Source organism: Cheilinus undulatus, linkage group 5 (assembly GCF_018320785.1).
Source record: "Cheilinus undulatus linkage group 5, ASM1832078v1, whole genome shotgun sequence".
NCBI classification, from domain to species: Eukaryota; Metazoa; Chordata; class Actinopteri; order Labriformes; family Labridae; genus Cheilinus; species Cheilinus undulatus.
This window is the reverse complement of record NC_054869.1, coordinates 33,558,399-33,578,761: the sequence shown is the minus strand read 5'-3', so window position 1 is coordinate 33,578,761 and position 20,363 is coordinate 33,558,399. Positions and strand designations below refer to the sequence as shown.

Here is a 20,363-nt window from a genome sequence, read left to right as displayed (position 1 = left end):
GGAGAAGTCTTTTTTTTTTTTTTTTCAGCAAGACAATGACCCGAAGCATACAGTGGAAGCTACACAGAAATTATTTAAAGAAAACAAAGGGAATGTTCTGGATTGGGCAAGTCAAAGCCCAGACCTCAGTCTAATAGAGAATTACATTACTTTGTAGAGATCTGTTTTCACTTTGACATTAAATTGTTTTTTTTTTTGTGTGTGTAATTTTTTTCTTGTCCAAAAAGGATATATATATATATATTGACCATGATTGATTTATAAAGTCAGTGAAAGGGTTAAACATCCAGGAGGGTGAATACTTTTTATAGACACTAAACGTGGATATTTAGAAGTAATGAACACTAGTTTTAAGTGTGTATTTAAGTGCTCTGGCTCTGTTACAGTGTACACATAAGCTAGTCTGGCATCCTTCACTGATGTGAGTTGTGATTAAGAGGAGTAACCACTGCAGCAGCTATTTACTAACAACTATGCGATTGTGTCATGATACTCTTGATAAATCATAAATTTGATGCATTGCTTTACAATGCACATATTTTAATTTCTATTTTTATGTGGTATTTATCATTTCAAAGAAGTTATTAGGCTGTTCATATATGAGTTGGGTTTTTTCTGCATGTTCTCTTTTCTTTCTCTTTCTATTTTTTGTTACATGTTTATTACAGGCGACCAGATTCACCAGCGACAGCAGGTAGTTCTAAATAACTCTAAATAGAACAAACTATAAGCTACAGTATGGTCAGTTAGAATGAATATATATGGGAAACCTAGAATTTAATTCTTTGTTGCTTTTTTCAAACCTTAACCCAAAACAGAGGTATGAACTTAACTGTGACCCCCGTGAACTGTTACACCCCTATAGATGACTGTTTGATTAGACTTGAAAGTATTGGCTGTGTAGCAAAAGCCTAAGACAGTTTTTTTTTTTAATTCAATCTGTAAAACTCAATGGTTGTTTTAAAACAATTAAACACAGCAATGAACCACCTTGCCGCACTAAAAACCATGACCGCCTTAAAATTAAATTGGAAATCATATTTCAGTCTTGATAAAAGTACTCATTAGAGAACTGTATTTACAAATGATATTTTATCTATGAAAGAAAAGAAAATGTGGGTAATGTGGTGTTTTCAACTGCTCTGCTGATAGAAATCATGTATTCTTTTCTCAAATATTTGTCTTGATAACACGGTGAAAAAGACCCTACCAAAAAACAAGCTGGGAGCGAGAGATGGGATGGAAAATTTTGATAAACTCCTGGTCTTTATCTTTTAATTTCTAAACATATAAACATAAAATATCAAGTACTGCTAGTCTGCTTTTGCAAGAACTGCCGTGCCAAAAGCTTTACCTGCCATTACCATGGAAAGATAAGCTGTCAAAGCATGAAACATTACAAAAAATTGAGGCTCAGTAATTATGTTTTCTTTGTGGAAGAAATGTTCCTGTTTTTGTACGTATGGACTCAGATCTTTGAATTTTTAATTAAAAAAGAAAATTTTTATCCAAAAATGTCACAATTTTTAACTGAAAATTAAACTTATGAGTGTTGTTCCTATCTGATCCTTGGAAGTGCTTCAAATGACAGTCATCTAACAATATCTGTGAAAAATAACATCTCGATTAGACACCCTAGACACCCCAAAAAAAATCATTTTGGCTACTCTGGCAGAACAGTAAGAGAACAATTTTAAAAAGGAAGGAATGAAGAGACAACACATTATGCCATCTAAGGGTGGTGCACCTCTGAAGGGAAAACAGTAAAAATGCCTCTTAGATATGTTGGTAGTCTGATAGCAGATGATTTCCATATGACTTGCTGTTAGTGCATGTCTTCCAGCTGTTCTTCACATGCCTCAGTATGACTGACAGTAGTTGAGGCATTGACTTGTCCGTAGCCAGTGGAGGAAACAGTTGGACTGCTCCCAGTGAAATGTGCGCTATATTTTAAAATGAAGATGGGTGCAAATCTCTGCTGGTTTTCACAGACCAGGATTTCTTTCACAGCAGAGGATTTCTGTGACTGTTTAGAGAAAAGTGCTTTTTCTCTCCTGTAGAAACTTTTCTGGCTTTTGTTTCAGTCTCCATTCAGACTCTGCCACATTCTGTCCTCCTCCTCTTCTCTTTTCTTCATTAACAGCTTTGGCCCTGATCTCTATATACAGCTGTCACCCTTACACACCACTCCTGTATTGTTTTCCATTGTCACTTTTTCACTTTATCATCAGCTTCTGTCCTATCGCTGCCTCTCTTGTTTCTCTCTCACTCCCACCCATCAAATGTACATGTTGTCAAACTCAACTTCTCCTCTTTCTTTGCTAAAGCTTCCTTGTGTTCTGAATCTCATTATTGAACTACTGTACTTCTTTTCAGCATCACCATCATGCGTCCATTATTCCTTTGCGTACATTGTCCCCTTCTCCTCCTTGAGTCATTAATTTTTACCATCTTTTCTTCTTTCTTTACATCTCTCCACCCACTATCCACTCCTCACTAGATTCGTGGGCTGGTTGATGCTGAAGATGTTTCCCTCCAGATTTGACCGTATCCAAGTTAACCTCGACCATCTGTCTGCTTTGCAAAGAGCCTCACAAGAGGTATAAGTATCTGTGCATGCATAAACACATGCTATCACTGACAGAAAGTCCAAAACTTTTTTAAAAAAGAAATGATTTAACATGCCTATGACTTCTCCCTAAGAGATGTCTGCTCTTTCAGAAAAATGTGGGAAGCCCATGTTGTATTTGAACACGGATCCTTTGATGTTTTGGCTCTGCACTCAGGTGTGAAACAAGGCTGTGCTCGGCTCTTTAATGAGCTGGTAAGCAGCTACTGCCTGGTTTGTACATATCCACGACAGAACATTTACAGGTAAACAAAAACTTAAGAACATTTCAGAGGAGGATGGCATCTAAATGAAGGATTACTTGTGAAAATCTGTAAAGAAATAATCCTTAACTTTTAAATACCTCTTACATGCCTTTTTACACTTGATTATTTTTGGCTATTTTCTTAAAGACTTCACATCTCCAATTACATGGTTGGCTAAATAAACACAAGCAAATAAGTCTGAGTCAGAGCGCTGTTGCAGAGATTCTAGATGGGCTTGAATGAATTTAGTGAACTGTGCCTCAGCTGAGATCTCGCTGAAATCCATTTAATCAAACAAAGCAAAACAAAGACACCAGGAAATGTGTCTACAATGCCCAGGTTTCTCGATGGTTGTCGCAGCCTTTTTTCTCATTTCTTGATAAGAAATACTTTGTCATTTGCATTTTTACACTGCTGTGGGTATGATACAAAATGGGTAACTCAGAACAAAATATATTTAAGTTATTGATCAGTTTTATCTTTAATGTAATATTGAATTGACTTAAATTTTACTTTTAAATTTCACACTGATTGTACACATAGATTAGTCTAACAAGGGACATAACTGGTTTTGAATGCTTGTAGTGTCCTCACCATGCCCTCATCTATATGACTGTTTCTTTATCTCCAACATGTGTACTCCTGAAGGGGATCATGTGGTTAGTCTGTCTGCTAAGCTTGCAGGCTCTTGAACCTATTGACCTTTTTTTCAATCCCCGTGTCTTTGCTCAATAACTTTCTTGTGGTTGCAATCGCTGAAATATCAATTTTATTGAATGCATTCTACCATCTTTGTTTGCTGACTCCTCACCCCCTTTAAGTGAGCATTAGGAGCCTTAAGTGAACATCAACTGCATCAGTCTGGGATTGTTTTCTCCCTACATACAGTTTTACTACAGTTTGAGGAAGGTATGTTGCAGCAATATTAGGGTTGTCAGATTTTTATTCAAACCTCTGAAGGCACAAAAGCACACAATCAGACTTCATTACACTGCTGATACCGCTCCCTCCCAGTCAAAACAGAAGCAAAGATTATCTGTAAGGAACTATAACATAGCCTGCAGCTTATAGAATTGATCTGCAGAAGCTCCAGCTCAAAGTGATACCTCTCTGGTTACACCTCTATACTGTAAACTGCTTATGTTTCCATTTCACCCCACATTTAACATGCATACTACCAGACATGCAGCCTGGCTTACTTTTCCTTATCGCCTCCCACATGTAAACAAATGCACTCTACTGAGGACACTTTCCAGTTTAACATTTTCTGTTCACAGATACACAAACAGATGAAAGTAATTCTCATATATAATTTTTAATAGAGCTTTATAGCCCCTAGTTATTTTTTTTATAGATACATGTTTTATAAATGTTTTAGAAAGATGTAAAATCAACAACGATAAGAGTTAAAACATTGCCAGACATCCAAAAATGTTCAATTCATTGGTTACAGCCTGAGTTGTTATTTTGCATTGGGGATTTCAACATTTCTATGGTAATCTAAGCAGACAGTTAAGGAGGGGAAATTACATTTTAATGGGGTGACCATGTCTAAGGCAGACCACCATGCATGTTTTTTTATTAAGTCAAATATAGCTTCCATTTAGCTCATCTTATATAAATGATTTCTCAGTCTCAGCAAGAAAGTCAATTTTTCCATCTCATGGGTCTCTTTGAAAATTAAAACCAAATTGTCTATTGTGGGCAGATCCATCTGTTTTCATTTTTTGCTACTACTATAAATATTTTTTTAGCAGGTATCTGTCACACCTGTTATTTTTTCTACCAGATCACCCAAATAAACTAACGTAAAAGTCAAAAAGAACAACTGTTGTAGAATCTGTTGCATGATTTTTAAGATATTTTTCAAATCAGTTGTATCTTTGACAAGCTCCAGAAAGTATGAAGGTGATATGCCTCATCACAACCAGAGTTTCTCCAACCAATACACCCCTCCAAAATGACTGAAGCAGTGAGGCCAGTTCCTTTTTATTTTTGAGGTAGACTAAAAACATTTGGGTTTGGCATCAAAAGATGAGTACTGGACAAGAGATCAACATTTCAGCTTTTATTTCCAGGTGGTTACATCTAATCTAATGCACAACCTATTATAACAGAAAACCCAGTTTTTCATATGAGCTAAAGAATTGGATCATGTGACTGACGTGTGTGTTTCATTGCCCAGGTCTGTCCTATTGCAGGGTAACCATACAATACAGTCCCCTCCAAAAGTATTGGAACAGTTGGCCCAATTCCTTCATTTTTGCTGTAGACTGAAAACATTTTGGTTTGGCATCAAAAGATGAATATGTGACAATAGATCAACATTTCAGCTTTTATTTCCAGGTGTTTATGTCTTGATCTGATACAACACTTTGAAGATAGCACCTTTTGTTTGAACCCACCCATTTTTCATGTGAGCTAAAGTATTAGAACATGTTACTGACAGATGTGTTTTGTTGCCTAGATGTGTCCTATTACATTGATTATTCACACAGTAAATAGTGCTGAATGTCTACACTCAGTTTCAGATTTGGGTTTTGCCTGTACAGACTGCATTTATAGTTTGAGGTGTAATTAACATGAAAACCAGAGAGTTGTTTTAGGTGTGAAACAAGCGATTGTGAAGCTGAGAGAAGATGGAAAATCAATCAGAGCCACTGCAGAAATATAGCCAGTAGCCAGCACAACCAGTTTGAATGTCCTGAGGAAGAAAGAAACCACTAGTGTACTCAGTAAAAGACATGGAACAGGTAGACCAAGGAAAACAGCATCAGCTGATGAAAGAAACATTGTAAGAACTGTAAAGAAAAGCCTAAAACAACTGTTAGTGACATCAGCAACAACCTCCAGAGGGTAGGAGTGAAGGTATCACCATCTACTGTTCACAGAAGGCTTCATGGACAAAAGTACAGAGCCAACACCAGAATATGTAAAGGCAAGAAGAATAGGGGGGCCAGGCTGGAATTATCCCAAAAGTACAGAGACGACCTTCAAAAATTCTGGGACAAAGTTTTATGGACAGATAAGACAAAGATTAACCTTTCCCAAAGTGACAGAAAGACTGAAGTTTGGAGAAAGAAAGGATCTGCTCGTAATTCCAAAATTAAAAGCTCATCTGTAAAATACAGTGGCGGTAATGTCATGGCTTCTTCTGGGACAGGCTCATTAATCTACATTGATGATGTAACACATGATGGCAGCAGCAAAATTAACTCAGAAGTCTACAGAAACATTTTGTCTGCCAATTTCAAGAAAGATGCAGCCAAACTCTGAGATATTCCATCATGCTGCAAGAAAATGACCCAAAACACACTGCCATAACAACAAAGGAGTTCATCAGAGGCAAGAAGTGGAAGGTTTTAGACTGGCCAAGTCAATTTCCAGACCTAAACCCTATAGAGCACTTTATCTGCTAAAGAGGAGACTGAAGGGAGTAACCCCCAAACAGACAACTGAAAGAAGAACATAAAAGTTTGGTGATGTCAGTGGGTCAGAGGCTTGATGCAGTTATTGCAAGCAACAGATTTTCAACTACATATTAAGTTTCATTAATTTTAATCTGTTTTTAGTCTGTCTGTTCCAATACTTTAGTTCAACTAAAAATGCGGTGTTCTGTTACAATTAATTTTATCTCCTAATTTGTGTATCAAATCCAGATTTAAAACCCTGGAAATAAAAGCTGAAATGTTGATCTCTTTTCTCATATTCATCTTGATGTCAAACCCAAATGTCTTCAGTTGATAGCAAAAATAAAGGAATTGGCCTTGCTGATCTAATTCTTTTGGAGGGCAGTGTACATGTCTCAGATCTACAACATTTTTGTAATTTAGGAGTAATAAAACAGTGAACATGGGCCTTTTGACCAAACTCACATCAGTCCACAGAAAAAGAAGTTGTGAAGACATGCTCACAAGTACTGAATTTCTCACAGTTGACTTGGTATCTTTTCATTTAATTGCTTTTCCCATCTTATTTTGAAATAATTTTTGGCAATTCCACCATCCTTTTTGATCCCTTGGTAAGGCTGGAAATTATTGAATTAGTTGTACCTTTTAGATGACCTTATTTATTTTCCTAACAGTGAAAATTTTAAAAAGTTAAAACTTCCCAAATAATACCTTTCTCTTATTTTTAATAAACTTTGTAATGTGTTATTTTCCATGAATTTACAGTAAGCAGGGATACCTTTGTGAAGTTTCTAGTTAAAACTGCATTTCTATATTGCAGTTGTTTCAGTACTTTTGACAGTTTTTACTGTGGTATCATATCGGCAGAGGAAAAAAAACATGTTTTTCTTCTTTCAGCCTGACCTTACTTGACGCTCTATTGTAGTTTTAAGTAGCCCTTCATTTCCATTTCTGTTTTGAAATAAACTTAACCGGTACCCAAACTATACAGAGCAACATACATGATAATAGAGCTACTGTCCTTAAAATAAAACACCCATTTTATGCTGTCACAGTCTATAGTGCATGCATTTACTCAAACATTCTCTCCATAATCTCTTCCTCCATCTTTAACTGAGTGCAAAAATAATAAGATTTTCCAATTTTGTATCCCTGCTGGTCATAAATTAAAAATGTATTTCCTCAACCTAGCATTCTGCTGATACTATCTGAAGGTTGTGGGGTATGATTATAAAACTGATATAAAGCTAATCCAATGCCACCTCTGCACAGTCCACCAGTGTTTGCATTAATGAATAACAATGTGAAGAATCTTGTTTATCAAAATCTGCCTGTGTTCTCCTGCTCAGGGATCTCCGCTGGTTTACGTGTACATGCATCAGAGCATCGTGGATTGTGCTCTTATCCCTCTGGTGCTCTTTTGTCGCAGCCTGAGAGTCCCATATACCATTTGTCCTCACAGAATTGACAGCTCTTTCCTGAGGTATTTCCATACATTTCTAATCCCACACAAGAATCCGGACACATTTACAAACAACAAGAACCTAGTGTGTGTGTGTGTGTGTGTGTGTATATATATATATATATATATATATATATATATATATATATATATATATATATATATATATATATATGAAATATACACAGAACCCTCCCTCACAAATACCACTTAGCTAAAATGAGTTGCTGAATTTATCACTTTATCACTTTATCTATCACTTTAAACCACAGCAACTTAAATGGCTATAGATTATAACATAAAGGATCTTTTTTAAGCTACTTGTTTTACAGATACAGTGTACTGTTTACTCCTCCAGATCTATCCTGCAGAAAGTGGGTGTGGTCCTCCTGCCATCTTCTGCACTGACTGAAAAGGAGGCTGGGACAGACTGTGTGTACTCAGCTGTCATGACTTCTGTAAGTCTGAAGGGTTTGCATGGAGTTAAAAGGGAAGGATGTGGCAAAATGCCGGGGGATGTCATATGAGCAAGTTCTGCGGTATTTGTTAAAATTTTACTTTGGCAGTGAAAACCCCAAAAAGAAAGCTTTGCTCCTCACATGAGTCAGGAAATTAGACATTATGTGGTCTGGGCCAAACATCTTTGAGGACTGTCTTGGAGAAAGGCTGGGTTAGGTTACTGTATTTGTGTCTGTTGATAGATTTGTTTTATCTGTGAGTGATTCAGCCTACTTTAACATGAACAGAACAGGTTGTAATAGACAACGTAAAGGTAAATGGACTTGAACTTGTATAGAGCTTTTCTCATTGTCTGACAACTCAAAGCAATTTTCACACCACAGGTCACACCGACCATTCACATCCATTCACTCCACATTCATGGACTGAAGGGAAAGGCTGCTACTGTATAGTGGCCTTCAGTATGAACTTATTCTAGTCATAGGCATCCATGCACACTCACATGCCACCGACCCAGCAAGGGGGCATTTGACTGTTCACCTCAAGTGTCTTACCCAAGGACACCATCAGCATTTGAATGCAAGAGCTGGGGATTGAACCCCTAACCCTCCAAGGTCTATAAATGGACAATAAATAATACAGATATACCAACTAATGAGTCGTGAAAATATGCCATCAGCAAAAATGAGACACTCATACATCAACAAACAGGAGCAACTAAAAAACTTGAATATCATGCAAAAGTTTGTATTTTTCTGTGATTTAATGGGAGAAGTGAAACTAGATTCATCATTCACATTTCATGACTTTTTTTGTTTTAATATTGATTATGGTTTACATCTCACATAAATCAAAAATCAACTATTTCATAATGTTAGAATATCACAAAACATTCCCTGATGTGATACAGAAATGCCAACCTTCTAAAAAATAATGTTCATTTATGCACTCGGTCATTAGTACTACGTGCCCCAGGCAGGTAGTTGTGTACCAGCAGAAAGTAAACTTACAGTTGTCTGTGTGCAAGCAGTGCTAGCTAATACAACCCACAAAAGAACAAAGAGGACATCCATTATTCATTCTTTCATTGTCTTGAATTTTAGGATGAAAGGGACTGAAACGACATCCTGGTGATATGTAAGACCCCTTTAATTCCTGGATAGCAGTCCCCATGTCTTCTAAAAAACAAGCATCCAGATTAAGACTTTCTGTTTTATCTTTAAATGTTTAAGTTAATGCCGTGCATACCAAGCTTTCCTTAATGGTGCAGAATTTTTTTTATTCAGTTTGTTTTGCAGACATTGACACATATCTCTTCCCTGACTGTCAAAAGCTAATTTGGGTTATGTACCCTTCTCTCAGAGTAACCAAACATGAAAATACCCTCTTTGCATAAACACGTTCAGCCTGATAAATGGAGCAATTCCTCATTAGCTGAAACCAGTGACGGACTATTTTCTAGTAGAAGGGAACGAGGCCCTGGCCCGTTGGTCAGTAAACATGTTGCTAATGCATTTGCCTTTTTATTTAAAAAGAAAAAAGGCCTTCATAGATAGCTGGATATTATAGGAAATTGAAGGGTAAGCAGGAAATACCTGTTCTTGTAATTGGGCTGTTTAGTGTATTTGCTGTCAGCACCATTCATACCCTCTCTCACACTTTTCACTGCACTCCATGGTGGAGTGTTATCTCAGTCAGCTCCTCAGTCAGAGCACAACCTGTCTTATCCCCCCCTCACCCTCTTTCCCCTGCCTCTTCCCACTCAGTATTCGTTGTCAAAATTACCGAGGGGCTTGAGTTTTTGGTGCGGAGATTGCAGCTTTTGAGTTGGCAGGAGTGACAGAGCAATGAAGAGAGGGCGGAGAAAGCGAAAGAATGGTTGTTAGTGTGATTGTGTGAGGTTGGCAGGTCTGGGCAGGTTTCTATTTTCATAAGAAGGCATCTTTTTTTCTGTTCAGTGCTTTCTGTCCGCTCTCTCTTCTCTTGTATAAATCTTGATGCTGTTTCTTTTTTCTTGATTTGTAATCAGTGATCAGTACCGGTTCATTATTTATTTATACCAGTCTTGTATTCACCATGCTTTGTTTCTGCTGTCTTTGACATAATTCATTTTTAAGGATTTACTGACTTGATTAAGATCAATATTGTGCAATTCAGCTTTATGAAACTGCCCAGTCTGATATTAATTCATAAGGCTACAGGCAATGTGCAGCATAAACAGGTTGTTTTATGAGTGATGCAGGGAGTACTTCTTTTTTCATTGACCATTTATATGAGTAAGCATATTGGCTGTATATGAGAAAGCAGTCTTGCTTATTGGTTGTATTTCAGTGTTAATAGACTGTTACTGTTTATTGACCGTATGCCGGTCCAGCTGCTGTTCAATGAGAATTAAATTTGCTTGTCTGTAAGACAAAAAACATTCTTCGGGGAAGGGAAGTGTCATAGTGTGCCCCCACAGACCTTTGTTTAGTTTTGCTCTTTATCCAGTCAGCTCCCTGCATTTTGACTTCTCCCTTTGCTGCTCCTCCACACTCTGTTATCTTTCACTTTGTATTCCACCCAAGAGTCTGGTTTGTATATTGCTTATGTATATTTTAAAGATACATGGCATGGGTTTTATGCTAATTATTCCCCTATTGCAAAGACTTTTCAGCACTTTGTCTCTGCCATATTCCACTCTGCTTTTTTCTCTTTGCTCTCTCAGCTGCTATGTGAACTGCTACGTGAGGGCCAGGCGATAAGTGTTGGTGTGTCAGTAGAGAATGGCCGAGGGGGCCAGTGGCTGGCTTACATCAGACAGCTCATCAATGAAGGATCCGTCCCTGATGTCACTGTGGTCCCTGTGGGCATTTCCTACGACTGTGTGCCTAAGACAAATGTACAGGTGGCTGCATGTAAACACACACTTTGAAGCACACACAAACTTAATAAGAGCCATCTGTAATGTCCTGAGGAGCTAGCAAACAGGTTTGGTGTAGAGCAGAGGTTTTCAGACTGTGAACTTAACTTCCTCAGGCAGGCACAGGAGGAGGCAAAAATACAGAGAGGCCAAAAGGACAGATGCATACAGGTACAAAGAAACAACAGGTTTGTTAGTTTTGCCTGCTGATGTGCTTTGCTTAAGAAGCACAGTGAACAATGGTGGCTGCAGCAGTTATGACACAGAGTTCATGGAATAAGGTATTTGGCTGTCACGGTTCACGCAAAAAGTCATTGTTCTGCTCAGTGTTAAAAGTAAACAGAACTGGATCACACTGGTACCATAGTGCACATAAACAAGTGATTTTGACAAATACTTAAGACTTAAAAGTTCCTGTCTGCCTCAGAGGAGTTGACTACTTGGGAGATCAACACAGAAATATGTATTTTCTCAGGGGCTTCTTGGACTTTGCATTTGCCTACCTGACACGCCACACAGACTGTTTCATATATCAGTTGCCTGGGATATATTTTACCTTTATCTGGGAAACCTCCACCCAAAAGCTTGTGGTCTTTAAAACAATTCTCAGAAGGTGATTGTCAAACGTTCTGTCTGCCACATTCATTATGGGCCAATCAGAGGGACAAGACAAAATTAGGTAATAGGCATGTGAAGTTACAGTAATTAATGTGAGCTTTCCATGCTGTCAGTTTCGTAGTTTTCAAATAGTGGAGCTCATGCCCAGGCCAGTCAGGAGAAGTGCAAAAAACATCTTCCCTGTTAAGAAAAGCTTTCAGTGTGGCTCTTTGCACTTGTTTTAACAAAAAAATGCTGTCCAGATGTGATGAAAGAAGCCGCTAGAGCTACATCCAAGCTAATTGCCCCACCAGCAGTCATTGTACAGTGCTTAACAAATTTATTAGACCACCTGTCATATTTGTCTTAAAGACCATCCAGCATCATGAAGTGCTTTAATGGAGACTCTTTTTCTAAACCTATCTGTCCCTGTGTGAAAAAGTAATTGCCCCCTGAACCTAATAACTGATTGTGCCACCCTTGGCAGCAATAACTGAAATCAAGCGTTTGCGATAACTGGTGATGAGTCTTTCACATAGCTATGGAGACATTTTGGTCCACTCTACTTCACAAAATTGACCTCTGCTTTCCAAAAACTGTGGTTAATCACACTTACCTCATGATTTACCAAGGGGGGATTACTTTTTCACGTAGGGCCAGATAGGTTGGATTTTTTTCCTCTATTAAAAAAAAATAAAAAATCATTCAGACACCGAATTTTTTATTTACTTTGGTTGTCTTTGTGAAATATAAAAATTGGTTTGATGATCCGAAACTTTTAAGTGTGATAAATATGCAAAAACATCAGGAATCAGAAAGGGGGCAGTTACTTTTTGATGGCACTTTAAACCCTTAACACAGCTGTCGCAGTCATGTTGAGGTAGGATGGGAAATGAGTGGCAAAGGTATTGTATGCAGTTTTCAGAACAGATGTCCAGTAAATGTAGCACTAAATCATTAGTTTTTCAGACCAAAACAGTTCCTTGTAGCTTTTTAGACCAAGGGAAGTCTTATCTTGGATTTGAAAGTCTCTTGGAAAGTCTCTTCTCTTGGAATGGTCCTCCGCGTTTCTGCCTCTACATACAGCGTTGTCTCTCTTCCCCTATGTTGTGGCAGTGCTAACGGCTAGAGAGGGTTCACTTGAAAAACAATATGTAAATTATGTTTGAGCCACTGAGCAAAACATAATCAAGCTGTCCCATCAGTGTAGACACTGAGCTGAAAACAACAAACTCAGAGAGCATTTAACTTTGCCTGTTTAGTAAGTTATTCAACAGTATATTTAGGCAGAATATACACCCCCCTTTAGAAGTATTGTAACAGTGAGGCCAATTCTTCAATTTTTGCTGTCAACTGAAAACATTTGGATTTGACATTAAAAGATGAATTTGAGACAAGAGGTCAACACTTCAGCTTTTATATCCAGGAATTTACATCTGAATCTGGAAATTAGCATTATTTGTAATGGAATACCAAATTTTAAGGTGAGCAAAAGTATTGAAACAGGTAGGCTTGAAATAGTTAAAAATGAATCATACTTAATATTTAGTTGAAAATCCATTACTTGTAATTACTGCACCAAGCCTGTGACCCAATGACATCACCAAACTTTTACGTTCTTCTTTTTCTGTTTGTTTGGGGGGTTACACCCTTCAGTCTCCTCTTTAGCAGGTAAAATGCATGCTCTATAGGTTTTAAGTCTGGAGATTGACTTGGCTGGTCTAAAACCTTTCACTTCTTGCCCCTGATGAACTCCTTTGTTGTTTGAGCAATCTGTTTTGGGTCATTATCTTGCTGCATGATGAAAGATCTCCCAATCAGTTTGGTTGCATCTTTCTTGAAATTGACAGACAAAATGTTTTTGTAGACTTCTGAGTTTATTTTGCTGCTGCCTTCATGTGTTACAGCATCAATGTAGATTAATGAGGCCGTCCCAGAAGAAGCCATGCAAGGCCAAGCCATGACATTACCTCCACTGTTTCACAGATGAACTTGTATGTTTGAGATCATGAGCAGATCTTTTCTGTTTCCAAACTTCAGCTTTTGCATCACTTTGGGAAAGGTTCATCTTTGTCTCATCAGTCCATAAAAGTCATCTCCGTACTTTTGGCAATTCTGGCCTACCTATTCTTCTTGCTAATGAGTGGAGGTATCACCATCTACTCTTCATAGAAGACTTCATGGACAAAAGTACAGCGGCTACCTCTGTATTTTCTTCTTCTTCTGTGAAGAGTAGATAGTGATACCTTCACTCCTGCTGTCTGAAAGTTGTTGCTGATGTCACTAACAATTCTTTTAAGGTATTTCTTTGTAGCTCTCTCAATGTTTCTGTCATAAACTGTTGCTGTATTCCTTGGTTTACCTGTTTGATGTCTGTTACTGAGTACACCAGTGGTTTCTTTCTTCTTTAGAACTTTCCAAATGATTGTACTGGTTATGGCCAATGTTTGTGCAATGGCTTTGATTGACTGTATACATCTTCTCTCAGCATTACATTTGCTTGTTTTTCACCCATAGACAGCTCTCTGGTTTTCATGTTGGTTATACTTCAAACTGTCGGACTAAATCTGAAACTGAGTGTAGACGTTTAGCGCTATTTATTTCTTGAATAATCAATGTAATTGGACACACCTGCACAACAAAAAACCTCTGTTAGTCACATGTTCCAAGACTTTTGCTCACATGAAAATAGGTGGGTTCAAATGAAAGTTATGTTTCAGATCTAATTAAATTTAATTAGCTGGAAATAAAAGCTGAAATGTTGATCTCTTGTCTCATATTCATCTTTTGATGTCAAACCCAAATGTTTTCAATCCACAGCAAAAATAAAGGAATTGGCCTCACTGTTTGAGTACTTTTAGGGGGAAGTGTATTTGATATGTGATATTATATTTTTAAAAACCTTGTCCTTGATATGGTACTTTTAAGCCAGTCTGCAGCTAGTATAGCAGTGCCACATTCAAAAACAGCAACAATGGACAGAGCGGTAGATGATACAGTGTTTTTGTTGTTGGTTACCCAGTAGTTTTGAGATTGTGAAAGGATTGTCAAATCTAAACCCCAGAGTCTTTCTACAGGTGTTTAGCAGATGGTGGTTGTTGCACTGCCTCATGTGTTCAACCAATCACCCAATTAAAAGTCGTTCAGGGTTTTGGTCATGCCTGCTCTGAAGCTTGTAGAGAGGAATTCACAGCAGCTTTATACTGTACTTCTTGTTTACATCCCCCAAACCATTTTAGGAGCTGTTGTTTAAAACTTAATACAGATATGTGGCCACTACTTATGTTAGGGAGTATAACTTAGAGAGTGTTGTTTCACCACTTTATCTTATATACTGACTACTGATAAGTGTAGGCCCATTATTTGAGTTTTGCTTTTAATTTTTTCTCATAGCTACATTGATGGTCATTAGTCTCCATTAGTCTTGCCCTCAGTTATCTGCGCTTTGAGACAACTCTGGAGAGTGGGTGTAGCTTTGGGTTAATTGCCATCATAAGGTCCTTGGCTCATCATTTTGCTCTGTCATTCACAGAGATTACACACGTAGTACTGCACACTAGCCTTAGCAACTCATACACTCTCTCATACTGGCTATTTATCTCTCTGTGCATCGTAGATCCTGCTCATTAGTGCTGTTGTTGCTGTGATGTCCTTTCAAAAGGCAAGGCCTCATTACTACATAATCCCTCACTGTTTCATGAACCATTTCTGTGCTGTGTGTGTATTGCCCTCACAGGTTGGCCTAAGGTCTATGTTCCGGTGGCTGTGGTCTGTTCTCTGGAGGAGACCAGGAGGAGGTGTAAGGATCCATCTTGCTCAGCCTTTTTCTCTCAAGGTGCAGGCAAAAAGGAAAAAATGTCATAAACCTGCTGATCGTTTCTCACAAGTGGCTTGTAATCCTTAAATTGAAGCAATTTCTAGATGTGACTCATCACAAATTGTAGAGAAAGTCATGAGCACTTCAACCAAAACATGTCATTTCCTTTCCAGACTGAAAGGTGATAAAAGAAGTTGTTTATTCTGCATGATATTTTCATTTCATCTTTGATAAGAACTTTTGACTCTGCAATAATATAGTAAATCTGAATGGTTAAAAGATAATATTCATAGCTTTCTTGTGACGTCAAACACTCTGGGAAAGAAAAGCTTCCTACAGCTGTACACTATAGAGAACTTGATATTCTCACTGTGTGTTTGAGACATTTTTATTTTTATTACTAAAAGAAGTTGTTGTTAAACTAGATGTGCTAACCCATGAGGAGAATAGCCCGGGTTATGCTTCTGCAGAACTCATTGGAGAAAAAACTTGGAGTGGCAAATAGCTGATAAATGCTAACAGACGCTCTGCTGTCTCTTTAGGTTACAATAGACAATAATCCCAAACAGACTGCTCCTCATCCTGCTATCAAAAAAAGTCTTAACACAAACCAGTTTATGGTAGCTATTTAGTATGGCTGTCAAGATTAATCAGTATTAAATACGATCCACTTTTAATACACTAAGTTTTTAAAAGCACTACTAATCACATGCTTTATTGTCCCTATCAACACACTTTGGTTAATCCATGTCAGGAAAATAAGTCCACCACTGCTTCTACATTTGTCATTTATTTCTAAAAACTCACAGACAGCTCAGTGGACAAGGCAAAAATCATCTGGACATTGTGTGATCAAAGATTTAACTTTTTATTGTCCAATTATTTCCTTTTCAATCCATAAGTTATTTTTTCCAATGTTATTTATGTTATACACTTCAGTTTACCTATAAAAGTAGGTCTGTATCCAAGTAGCCAATAGAAAAATTCAAAATGACATAATAACATTTTAAATGCAAAATAGTGGAATTTTAAATGTGATAAAAAGGGTACAATTAATCACGATTTGCCATTCTACAGTCCTGAGATTTGCCATTACAAATTTTAATATTTTCTCAGCCCTACTAATTAGCTCTCACCTGTGCTTGAATGCTGAATAATTTCTTTCCCCTTCCCAAACAGCAGCAATATTGACCCAAATACATCATAAAGCTGTCGGTCATTTTGTAGACTTTCATCCTGGCAGCAGTATAAGGGGAAGGGATCTCCTCTACTGTAAAATAGCAGTATGTAAACATCACTAAGGCAGAGCTTTGGATGAGACTTTTCTGATTTTAGCCAGTAGTGTCCCAGGTGCAGCATATTGGTTCAACTTGACAAAAACTCACAGCTGAAATTATTATCTCTGTTTTTCTATGGTTGTCAGTTGATGTAAACATTCATCTTTTAGAACAGATAGAGAATTAGGCTGCCTGGTGCATCAGCACCACGTAGTGTTACAGTATGTGGTGATTTCCATTGCCCATAACCTTTTAGTGTCCTCCAGGACTCCGCACTTGACATGACTGGAAGCCACGAATGATGGGCATTGTGTTTCTAATATTTGATATGGTTTTTGATAGTGATTAAATACTCAAAGATGATCTTAGTAAAACTAGGATGAATTTAAAAATCTGTATGCAATTCAGCTTGGAAGCCCGGTCGTTCTTGTCCACTGTAGATGCAACATCATATTTTTTCAGCCTAGTTTACATTTGACAGCATTTGTTTCACATCAAGGAGCTGGATATTTAGATATAAAAGACAATGTATATATATATGTACAGTACAGTATAGTATAAAACTGCAGCCTTCAAAAGGTCACATGTCTGTCTGAAACCGATTGGGCACAGTTACCTTCTTAACCCTCATAGAAGTAGCATTAACTGCAGGAATGTCTTACAGAACCTTTTTATTTTTAATCTGGGTGTAACTTAAATAACTGGCCTCTTAGTGAAGCTGATTGTTATAAAGCTGCAGCAGTTGTAGTTTAAATTAAATGTTTTATGCAACTTTGACTTGTTTTCTTCAGCTATTTTACTTGATGACCCTGGAACACTGAATGTGTGCATCCGTGTTTGTGTTTGTGTGTAGGAGATGTGTGAGTCAGGGAAGTGCACAGTTGATGAATGGCTCCCTCTACAGGACCTGTTGCTGCCTGTGATCCTCAACAACAGGTAACCAAACCACCTGACAGCATACACAAATGCTTAAGTAAGCGTTAGGACTGTAATCGAACAAATCACACTGGTATTTGGATTGTGTTTAATCTAACATCTGTGAAATTGAAAAGTTACTTTCTCTTAAACTTTGAAGATAAACTCTCCTATAAACCTAGAGGCTGGCACAGATTCCATGCAAGCGCTGATGAGAGTTTTCATCCTCTTAGACTCGGTCCAATTACCATCAACATTACACAGTAAAAAAAGATTACAGAAAGAAAATAACATGCTCGCTTCCTCTCTGCTTGGCTTCTGACGAGCAAAGTGGTTTCTCTCTTCATGTGTTTAATTCTTCTGAGAGAGAAGATGGTGTAGAAAAAAGGCAGCATGCTCACAAGAGATGGCAAATGATGGATAAAAAGAGGCAGCGCATGATGGTTAGATTTGATTGTTATCAGCATGTGAGTAGTTTCAGTTCTTTGTGCACGTCATTAACATGCTCCACTACTTAACATCATGTCCTCGCCATGTTTCTGCGCTCTGTCACCCCCTGCTGTAGTTACAATTTTAAAACCTCGTCTTTTGTTACCATGTATGAAAACTTGATTAAAGAGGGCCTCTGCTATGGCAATTAAAAGTTTTCACATACACAGTGGAACTATTTAGAGCTGCACATATTCTAAAGGTCAGTAGTTATCCTCTGAGATGAGCAATGTCTTTGTGTTATTGGAGATAGATATTACCTGTTTTCTCTGACACTTCCTTCTCCCCATATGTGTCTAAGATAAGCTGAACCAAGACTCCCACAAAATAAAAAAATAAAGATACTTTGCTGTCAAAAGTTTCCATCAGTTTTTAAAATTGTGTGTGCAAATGAATGATACTGTGTCATGAATTAGAAGATTACCTGTGGAGTACCCCAGGGATCAGTAATTGGGCTAAAACTGTTTATACTTCATATCAATGGTAACTGCACGTTAACTGCTTTTTAAAAAATGTGATATTTGTAGGTGATACAAATATTTCTCTGGTAAGAATTTAGAGGAACTATTGTGTGGTCCAGAATGGGAGCTTAGAAGTTTCAAAGTTTGGTTTGATGCCAGTAAATTGTCTTTAAATAAAGATTTTTCAAGACCATATTCCTTAGGATTGTGATTGACCACAAATTATGAAAGGAAAAAAGCCACCATAACCTACCTGGGCCTATATGAAAAAGTCATTGTTGCCTTAACCTAACCACTGCTTGTGCTTCCCTTTGCAGAAACAACTGCAGGCAAGAATTTGTGATAACAAGCAGTGAATCGTTTACATCACTGTGGAGGGATTTTGGCCCAGTCTTCTTGGCAGAATTGTTTAAATTCAGCAACATTGGAGTTTTTCGACATTGGAGGGTTTTCCAGCATGAACAGCCTGTTTGAGGTCATGCCACAGCACCACAATCAGATTTAAGTCCAGACTTTAACTAGGCCACTCTAAAAACCTTCATTTTGTTTTTATAGTCCATTCAGAAGTGGACTTGCCAGTGTGTTTGAGATCCCTATCCTGTTGCAAGTGTGCTTGATCTTGAGGTCATGAACTGGCTTGACATTCTCCGTCAGGATTTTCTGGTAGGGAGCAGAATTCTAACCTGACACGCCAGATGGATAAATCTTCCATAGACGGTGTTTGGGAAAGGGCAGAGCCTTTGAAAAAAAAACTCAGATGGTGATTGGATAAATGGTCTGTCTGTCACATCTTTACGATCCAATCAGGGCAGCAAAACACGTGAGATTGTAGTCCCAAACCAAGGTGCGCCGCTAATTCCATAGAGAGCTGCCTAACGTGAACCATTGCGACTGTAGACATGTCAGTACACGACTTTTGTCGTTTTTGAAAAGAAAACACCTTAATGCTGCTCTTTGTTCTTCTTTTAACGGAGAGATGTCATCAAGTTCTTATAACACTGGCGCTTTGGCAGCATCCACGCTAATGTCTTCTGCCATAATTGCACCGGCCCCTTCTTGGTGCTTGCATAAGTCACGACTCTGCCTTGCCCGAAGGTACTGCCCCTCGACTCCGATTGGTCCTGTCACTTTTTAACCGGGCCCAAACAGTTCAAATGGGAGCTTTGCAAGATGAATTTGCCAGTAAAAAAACACGGAAACAGGTAAATCCATCTGCTTTGCAAGGTTAGCAGAATTCATGGTTCCATCAGTTTCTGCGAGTGGTCCCTCTGGTCACACCTTAAGGTGTATTCACTAAACAGAAATCACTACTGCATACAGTCCCACGGTGCGTATGCACACTAGCATCACCTTGAACAAAAAACCGGAAGTGCCTTTTTCAGATCAATTCTCCCTCATTATGAGAAATGTATCTATGAAAACCGATGTTGATTTTTTTTGTTTGGTAAGTATTCCTTATGAGTTTATGTTTTTATTGAACCAATTTCTCAATTCAAAATAGGAATTAGGCTGTGAAAGTGGGCGTCACTGAGCAGGTCTGGTCTTAACTCCCTGTAAATGGTGAGTGTGTGCCGGTGTGTGTGTGTGTGTGTGTGTGTGTGTGGGTGTGTGTGTGTGTGTGTGTGGGGCGGGTTGTGTCATGTTTTAAAATGGTAAATTTTTAAATTAATGCAGATGTTTCATTACAGAAATCATACATA

At 38.0% G+C, this 20,363-nt stretch overlaps 1 protein-coding gene across 4 annotated transcripts in view; it reads left to right on the top strand.

Annotated features, from left to right (window-relative positions):
* The window catches only part of gpat2 (glycerol-3-phosphate acyltransferase 2, mitochondrial), a 180,209-nt gene that overhangs the window by 127,297 nt on the left and 32,549 nt on the right, over positions 1-20,363 (top strand). For 3 of the 4 annotated variants that reach the window (XM_041786461.1, XM_041786460.1, XM_041786463.1), the window contains 6 exons: positions 2,501-2,600; positions 7,634-7,767; positions 8,105-8,204; positions 10,913-11,092; positions 15,441-15,539; positions 17,652-17,734. In XM_041786461.1, the coding sequence (XP_041642395.1) occupies positions 2,501-2,600; positions 7,634-7,767; positions 8,105-8,204; positions 10,913-11,092; positions 15,441-15,539; positions 17,652-17,734 (696 nt within the window). The remainder of the gene's footprint in view (positions 1-2,500; positions 2,601-7,633; positions 7,768-8,104; positions 8,205-10,912; positions 11,093-15,440; positions 15,540-17,651; positions 17,735-20,363) is intronic. The other variant, XM_041786462.1, reaches the window with a different exon arrangement.